The sequence below is a fragment of the Capra hircus genome, chromosome 3 (assembly GCF_001704415.2).
Source record: "Capra hircus breed San Clemente chromosome 3, ASM170441v1, whole genome shotgun sequence".
Taxonomy (NCBI): domain Eukaryota; kingdom Metazoa; phylum Chordata; class Mammalia; order Artiodactyla; family Bovidae; genus Capra; species Capra hircus.
This window is the reverse complement of record NC_030810.1, coordinates 99,942,958-99,952,360: the sequence shown is the minus strand read 5'-3', so window position 1 is coordinate 99,952,360 and position 9,403 is coordinate 99,942,958. Positions and strand designations below refer to the sequence as shown.

The following is a 9,403-nucleotide window of genomic DNA, read 5'->3' as shown; positions in this document are numbered from 1 at the left end:
GTCCACCAAAGCAAACTGCTCCTGTAGAAAATTTCTTGAAAAAATATTTGACAAAGAAATAACAGAAGGTTCTTTATTTATAATCCAATCATATTTTGAAAAATTTACTCAATTTCTGATCACAAATGAAAATTTTATACACCTCACCTGAATTAATAGCTTTCAGTTGTAAACTAAAACTGTTCCTTCATGATATATGAAAGAAAATAATATTTCATTTGATATTTCAATTACTGTTTCTTTAAAATTTCAATTTTTATCCTTATTTGCTAAGAGATTTAATGTCTTAAGAATTTTAAGGCTGTTCCATCTTTGCAGCATTTTCAAATGCCACCGACTTCTAAACAACGATGCATGGCTTTTATTATTATCCAATATTTGAAAAATCCAAATTAAAGCACTGTTTATTTTCATTGCTATCCTCCTGAAAAAAAATCCATATTTAATTTAAAAAAATCTCCCTGGCTATACAATTTTCCTCTTCTTAATAGAGTAATTCTTAACAGCAACTGCTTTTACCAAAATCAGAAGTCTTGAAGCACTGGAAAGTGATAATATCATATGATTTTACAATGATATTCCAGCACATCTTTCAGATGTTGTGAAAGGAATTCTTCAAGAGATCATCTTCTTAACATGGATACTACTCAGACTTCTGGTAATAGGGAAAATATTACACTCTTACCACTAAATATTACTTTACTTCAATCTTAAACCATACACTATGGTGTCTGCCCACTGAAGTCATTCTTTTGTGCTGAAAATATCACTAAGGGCTGTAGGTGAGACATTGAGAGCAAAGTTCTAAGAGATTTCCTTTATGGTCATTGAAGAAAGGTATCTATTTAAGTTGTCAGACATAGTCCTTTTAAAAGGTAAGGAAAATTCCACTTTCCATGAGGAACTCAAAGGTGGTGAACTGCCCTGTTATTCCACAAAGTTTTTTTTCTGAGAGTCCCACTTTTTATTGTCACAACACACCTAGTTCTGTTCAAATTTTGCCTGATTAGAAGGTCTACATGATATTGTTTTAACAATCTGCTCAAAGAAAAAGCTTAAGATCTATGTATTGTATCTATGTAAGAAGTTAAAATACAAGTGAGTTTAAGGTTTTTACTGTAATTACAGAATGATAATAGAAGAGAAACTAGAAAGGAGAAATCATCAATGCCAATCTCTCGAACTACTTATCCCTGAAATTAGCAGTGGGAGTTGCACTGTAGCATCAATTCTTTTGCTGGTGCCAGTATGTAGAGGTGTGGATTATTATTTAGTAGGATTTAGTCATGTGTAACAAAATTCTCTTATATTGTAAGACAAAGTTCACTATAACACAGTGCTCGGCGGATCCACCTATAGAAGTACAGGAAATAAGAAAATGAACAGATACTTGTACTGCTGCTCTCTATTCATATTAAGTGGGATCTCAGCACCACTGACATTGTGGGTTGTATACTTTGTTGTTGGGGTTCTCCTATGCACTGTAGGATTAAGCAGCATCCCTGGCTTCTACCCCTCAAATGGAGTAGCTCCCCACCTCAACCCCAGCTGTGACAAACAAAAATGTCTTCAGATACAGCCAAATGTCCCCTGGAGACTTCTGGTGAAGAACTACTGATGCAGAGTAAATCACTATATTGAAGCTGTAATTCACTGCATAATTATACTCAGTTAGTATTTGAAGGATCTGAGAACAAAGATCAAGGTAAGCTTTATGAAAAAATGTTAGAAGCAAAAAAAAAAAAAAAGCAGCAGACAGTTTAGGCATAAAACATAATTAGCAAAGCTGAATAGAGAGATTCAAACAAGAGATAATAGGTAGGTTTCCCTGGTGGGAATCTGCCTGCAATGCAGGAGACTTGAGTTTGATCCCTGGTTTGGAAAGATCCCTGGGAGAAGGGAATGACAACCCATTCCAGTATTCATTCTTGCCTGGGAAATCCCATGGAAGGAAGAACCTAGTGGGCTACAGTCTCATGGGGTTGCAAAGAGCTGGACATGACTGAGCAACTAATATTTTCAATAGGTAGTCAGAAAACAGAAAAAGGTATGATATCCATAGAGGCCATTTGGACATTAAAAAGGAGATAATCATGTCTTCTAAGATTTCTGATAGCAGACTGATCTTTTTTATTGTTTTTAGTTTCAGTTAACATTAAAATATGTAAAATTCAACACATACTCACCTATACTAACAGTATGGGATAAATAAGTGAAAGAATACTGGACTCGAGTCAAGAAATCTGGCTTTTAGTCTCAGCTCCTCTGAAAAGACTGATGTGTGACCTTAACCTGGTCACATCACCTCAGCGAGCTTAAATTTCCTCACCCAAGGAGGGGATTAGACTAGAGCATATTTAATAAAGTCTCTTTCTTGACATTTCAAAATTCTATAAATGAACTAACTGTGTTATATATTTCATGGCTTTATATTTCTCAGAAATGGTATCCAGGATTAAGCCAGAGACAAACATTCACAGTTCAAACCCCTCTGGCACATGTCAGTTTACCTTGCAGTGCAGGGGCTGACTGTGTCTGGGTTTTGGAAAGAGCAGACAAAATGCTCTCTGGGGTGATCTCCACCTTCGAGAGGATGTTTGCCAGAGGGTTGTGAGAGGCTGCTGTGGCAGGTGCAGGTGTTTTCAGGCCACTGGTGAGGTTGCTCGGGCTTGTAGGAGTTCCTGGAGAAGGTCTTGATGCAGGACTGACCCCTGGTGGCAGAAAGATCAACTCAAGAATACGCAATTCAAAATGACCTTTAAATGCACGACACCTTCCAGTCACTGAATTGAGTCTGAGATGTCTCATAGGAATTCTTCTGTGCATGATCCACTAGTTGTCCATTGCATATACAAAGAAAAAATCTGAAAATTAAGACTTGCTCCTGTCTACTTGGAACACCATTAAATTAGACAAACAAGTTTTTTTTCATACGTATTTACTAGCTTTCAGAGCCCCAGAAGAAAGAGATTAGAGAACCTATTTCTTTTTTCTCTACCAAATGACACCTACACATCAGACTTCTGTAAGTGCTCGATAAATATTGATGGTTAATTATGATCAGACTTGGTCATTGAATAATTCTATGAGATAAATAAGTTATTTCCTTTTACATGTACTTTTAATACAAGCAATCTTTACATTTTTAGATTTTGAAACACTGGGTTAATTTTTAACAGGAAAAAAGGTATATAAAGAGAAAGTCATTTTTATTTTTTAATATAAACAGGTATTTAATGAAGAAAAAATTACCGATGAACAAATAAAAGAAAATTTTACATCTTTAATGAAAGGAATGCAGATTCCAACAAACAGTTTTTTCTAAGAATTTGACAAAGTATAAAACAAAACTAAATTGTGTTGGAAAGACTGAGAAACAATGGGAACTTTCATATAGTTGGTACACAGAATAGTACATATTTTGGAGATTGTTTTAGTCATAAATAATTTAAAAACTTACATGCTGATTTTTTTGAGTCTTTATCTTTTAGAAATAAATATTTAATTATTTATGAAGAAATGAAATAATTGGGCTTTTCTTCAAAAAATAATCAGGACTGGAGAGGACACAGCAGAAACAAGATTGGCCATGTGTTTATACTGTTGAAGATGAGTGATAAGCATATACAAGGGCTCTACTTTGTAAATTTTCATTAAGATTTCCATTAAAAAAAAAAGCCCTATTTAAAGTTCCTTTTAAGAAGGGTCATGCACACATTTTTAGCATCAAGGTTGTTCATTAAGTATTCTTTACAATAGTGAAAAACTACAAACATACTAGATGGTCTAATAATAAATAATATAAACTACTGAATGCCGTATAGCTACCAGATGATGTAGATGAATATTTAATGACTTACAAAAATGTTCATGATACAGAGTTAAATTTTTAGTAGCTGATTTCAAAACAGTACAGTTGTCCCTCAGTATCAATGGGTGGCTGGTTTCAGGACCCCTGAATATACCAGAATCTGTGGATGCTCAAGTCCCTTATAAAATGGCAAATAGTATTTGCATGTAACCTATGCGCATCCTTCTATATACAGTACCTATGTGTGTATATACTTACATGCCACACGGCTTGCTGGATCTCAGTTCCCTGATTAGGGACTGAACCTGGGCCATGAAGGTGAAGGTGCCTAGCCCTAAGCACTGGACTGCCAGAGAACTCCTCATTCTTCCATATACCTTACATCATCTCTAGATTTAGTTATAATACACATTACAATGTAAATGCTATGTAAGTAATTGCCAGGGCAAGGCAAGTTCATGTTTTGTTTTTTTGCAACATTCTGAAAAAAAAATTCCCCCCAAGTATTTTCAATCCATGGTTGGTTGAATCCATGGATGTGGAACCTGAGCTGCAGAACTCATGAATATGGAGAACCAACTGTATATGCGATACCCTTCAACTATTTCCCCTCCCAATGCTTCAATTATTGACAGAAAAATTAACGCAAATATTTCATCTTCCCACACACACATACTTGAAAGGTTAATAAACAGCAGTGAATTCCTTTGGGGTGGCAGGCTATGAAGATTTATTCTTTTAATTTATTTTCTAATTTTTCTATAGTGACCATGTATTTTTTTTTTTTTGGTGTTTTTATTTTATAATTAAAAAACTACTTTTAATTAGAAAACAAAAACAAAACTCAGATTGATGGTTCAATTAGAAAGATAGAAATAGGCTTTTTATTTTCTTTACTAGGCCTACTTACCAGTATTTTTCATGACTGATGTCAGGCTGCTAAGGATGGAACTGATCTTTGCCAGGTCCACATTAGCTAGGTTTGGCAAAGCCAATGCTGGAGTAGGGGAGAGAAGAGAAGTATTCACAGGCTTTGGAAGAGGTGGGGTTGCTGCCATGGTCACAGGTGCTGGAGTACACGAAGAGGCTTTTGAGATACTTTCTGTTGGCTTTGTGGGTACAGCAGTGGATACAGTTGACTTCTCCACAGGTTTTTCCTTCCTGTCCTCTACTGTTTTAAAAAAAGAAAAGAGATGATATTGCATCCAACTGCTTTCCAGAGTCTGCTTCCAATGCAGAATCACATGTCCTAATATTTCCTAAAATGTACTATGATTTATTAGAGAAAACTCATTCATGATTTTTTTTTAAAGTCATACTCTTAATAATTCATGAAACTTCTCACCGTTAGTATCTGCTTAAACTGAATTTTCCAAATGCATGTTTTTATTTATTTATTTATTTGGCTGTGTTGGGTCTTAGTTGTGACATGTGGACTTATGTCCTGAGACATGTGGGATCTTACTTCCCTGACCAGGAATCGAACATACATCCCCTGAATGGCAAGACAAATTCTTAACTACTGGACCACTAGTGAAGTCCCTCTATAGTATCTTTTATTTTACTTTTTAATGATTTCTTCCATGTTAGTATCTGTGTACTGAATTTGTACATTTCTGGAAGCATGTTATTATTTGGTGCACATTTGTGTTTTTTCAGTAACGTTTATGTCATAAACTGTCCTGTCTTTTTTCTGCCATTAACCTGGGAGCTTCTTAAGAGACAGAAACTCTGTACATACGTTAGTGTACTTTCCTTTGGCCTCCCGAAATTGGTCTACTGGAGGTAAAATCAGACACTAACGAATGTTATACTTCCTGCAATAAGATTCTCTTAATACTTTAAAGGCAATGTACTATATGGATAGTGCATCAAATTCAACCTAAGTCAAAACTGCTGAATAAAAATATTATAAAAGCTGGGGATGCCAGAGAAACAATTCACCCATGCAGGTTAACTGTGTTAATTGTGAAAGCGTGGTTAACAAAATGAGGCTTTGGAATCTTGAAGATCAAGAGTGACAGAGAATAAGGAATTTCAGCATAAGTGGCCCTCCCTCTAGACCAGTGCTTGTTCAACAGAAATACAATTCAAGACACATATATAAGTATAAATTTTCTAGTAACCATAGCAAAAATAATAATAATAAACACAGGTAAAATTAATTTTAATAATATATTTTATTTACCCCAATACACTCCAAGTATTTTCAGTTTAATAAGTTATAAATATAAACAATTATTAATTAGATATTTTCACTCTTTTTTATGGCACTAAGTTTCTAGAGTCCAGTGTGTATTTTGTTTCTGCCACACTATGTGGCTTTTTGGACCTTGGGCCCCCAGTAGCAGAAGCGCAGATTCCTAACCATCACACCACCGAAGAATTCTCTGAACAGCACAGATTCTTCATCTACATGGCATACCAAATCCTAAACCACTGCTCTAGAGACAATACTACTACCTTGGTGCTCTAATTTTGTAAGGATTGAACTACCTTTCTAATACCTGCTGGTGACAGATTTATTGGTGGGGAAAGCAAAACAGATAAGGAGCAAGTGGTCTACTAATCACACAGGACATACCAATGATTTTTGACCCATCGTCTTCCACATCTGAGAGGTCCATGTCTTCCACGTCACGATTATCTGTCGCAGGCTCAGGTGTAGCAGATTTCTCACTCTCTGCGTTTGGTGACTGGGATTCCTCACCTCCCATTCCTTGGAAAGGGGACTCAGAGCCAGTTGGGGAGGGAGCATCCACGCTTGGGGAAGGGACTGGTGATTCCTCAGGATCAGGAAGGGTTGACTTCAATTGATCCAGCTTTTTCTTTAAATTGTTCACTCGATTAGCAAAGGTTTTATATGCCTAAAAGAGAAAAAAAGAGTTTACTCCTCTGAGAAGTAACCAAGAAGCTACCATTCTGACTTGACCAGATTTCTTCATTATTATTAACTGTATCACTGGTATAAAACAAGAACATATCATCTGTCAAGCACGGAACAATCTCTGCTTCTTCTATTTTCTAAGTCATTATTACCATCCACAGTTACCCAAGGCAGAAACTTACAAGTTATCTGTAATTCACCTTGCTCTCTTCTATCCCTCCAGGCAACCAATATTTATCAAGAGCCTAAATGTGCTGGCCAACCTTCTAGGTACTGGAGATACAACAATGACCAAGTAGACAAAAATTATATCCATAAATAAAGCAGTTTGAGAGGTTAAACACTATTGACTAGAAAGTTCCCATATATTTTACACCCAATTTCCCCCCTTTTTTTGGCCATATGCACAGCATGTGGGATCCTAGTTCTCTGACCAAGGATTGAACCCACACCCTCTGAGTGGAAACACAGATTCCAAACTACTGGACCACCAGGCAAGTTCCCAATTTTCCCTATTATTGACACCTTAGTATCATACATTTGTTACAATTAATAAATGAATTTTGATCATTATTAACTAAAGTTCATACTTTATGAATATTTCTTCAGTTTCTATCTGTTCTTTTTCTATTCCAGGATCCTGTAATTTAGTAGTCATATCTCCTAGGTTTCTCTTGTTTGTGATAGTCTGCTAGACGTTCCTTTCCATGTTTTTGATGAACCTGACAGTTGTGAAGAATACTGGTCAGGTATTTTGTAGATGGTCTCTTAACTGAGCTTTGTCTAATGTTCTTCTCATGATTCGACTGGGATTATGGGTTGTGGGCAGGAAGACCATAGAGGTAAAGTGTAACTGTCATCACATCACTTCAAAGGTATATACCATCAATATGGTACTGCTGTTGTTAACCTTGATCACCTGGCTTAAATCCTACTAGTCATCTGATTATCTCAACTGCCAATGTCTTGAAGCTCTGTGTCTTTTTCTTTTGGTTAAGGGTCTTGGACTATCAGATCATGGAATTATTTCAGCTGGTTGAGCAAGGAGCATTATTTTTAAAATGGGATGGGGGACTTCCCTGGCAGTACAGTGGTTAAGAAGTCATGCTTCCAATGCAGGGGGCACAAGTTCAATCCCTGGTTGGGGAAGTAAGATTCCACGTGCCATGTGGTGGGGCAAAACAAACAAACAAACAAACAAACAAACGGGTGTTAGGGGGTAGAAAATAAAATACTACACTATAATTGAACTTTTGCTTCTGGATATAATTGAGTAGTTTGTAGCAAAGCAACACTCCCATCAAGAACAACTAGAAAAGCCAGATATATACATATACTTATCTATGCACTTTCACAAGCACACAAATACACACACGCATTTGAATGTACTGTAGAGAGCCAAGGCAACCAAAACCCAGGTGGCAATTCTCCAGCAGGGGGAAACCATGAGTAAAGTCAAGCTGACATTCTGCAGCTGTCTTTCTCTTAGAGTCCTGCTGATATGGGGGAGCTAAGCCTTAGAAAGCATCACTCCGAAAAAAGGTGATGGAATTCCAGTTGAGCTATTTCAAATCCTGAAAGATGATGCCGTGAAAGTGACGCACTCAATAGGCCAGCAAATGTGGAAAACTCAGCAGTGGCCACAGGACTGGAAAAGGTCAGTTTTCATTCCAATCCCAAAGAAAGGCAATGCCAAAGAATGCTCAAGCTACTGCACAATTGCACCCATCTCACATGCTAGTAAAGTAATGCTCAAAATTCTCCAGGCCAGGCTTCAGCAATACGTGAACCATGAACTTCCTGATGTTCAAGCTGGTGTTAGAAAAGGCAGAGGAACCAGAGATCAAATTGCCAACACCTGCTGGATCATGGAAAAAGCAAGAGAGTTCCAGAAAAACATCTATTTCTTCTTTATTGACTATACCAAAGCCTTTGACTGTGTGGATCATAATAAACTGTGGAAAATTCTTCAACAGATGGGAATACCAGACCACCTGACCTGCCTCTTGAGAAATCTGTATGCAGGTCAGGAAGCAACAGTTAGAACTGGACATGGAACAACACACTGGTTCCAAATAGGAAAAGGAGTACGTCAAGGCTGTATGTTGTCACCCTGCTTATTTAACTTATATGCAGAGTACATCATGAGAAATGCTGGACTGGAAGAAGCACAAGCTGGAATCAAGATTGCCAGGAGAAATATCAATAACCTCAGATACTCAGATGACACCACCCTTATGGCAGAAAGTGAAGAGGAACTAAAAAGCCTCTTGATGAAAGTGAAAGAGGAGAGTGAAAAAGTTGGCTTAAAGCTCAACATTCAGAAAACGAAGATCATGGCATCCGGTCCTATCACTTCATGGGAAATAGATGGGGAAACAGTGGAAACAGTGTCAGACTTTATTTTGGGGGGCTCCAAAATCACTGCAGATGGTGACTGCAGCCATGAAATTAAAAGACACTTACTCCTTGGAAGAAAAGTTATGACCAACCTAGATAGCATATTGAAAAGCAGAGACATTACTCTGCCAACAAAGGTCCGTCTAGTCAAGGCTATGGTTTTTCCTGTGGTCATGTATGGATGTGAGAGTTGGACTGTGAAGAAGGCTGAGCGCCAAAGAACTGATGCTTTTGAACTGTGGTGTTGGAGAAGACTCTTGAGAGTCCCTTGGACTGCAAGGAGATCCAACCAGTCCATTCTGAAG

The 9,403-nt window shown here is 37.2% G+C and overlaps 1 protein-coding gene across 3 annotated transcripts in view; it reads right to left on the bottom strand.

The window, feature by feature from the left end:
• The window catches only part of RPRD2 (regulation of nuclear pre-mRNA domain containing 2), a 91,260-nt gene that overhangs the window by 6,683 nt on the left and 75,174 nt on the right, over positions 1–9,403 (bottom strand). For all 3 annotated transcript variants that reach the window (XM_013962442.2, XM_018046033.1, XM_018046034.1), the window contains 3 exons: positions 6,396–6,678; positions 4,722–4,982; positions 2,511–2,711 (listed from right to left, as the gene is read on the bottom strand). In XM_013962442.2, the coding sequence (XP_013817896.1) occupies positions 2,511–2,711; positions 4,722–4,982; positions 6,396–6,678 (745 nt within the window). The remainder of the gene's footprint in view (positions 1–2,510; positions 2,712–4,721; positions 4,983–6,395; positions 6,679–9,403) is intronic.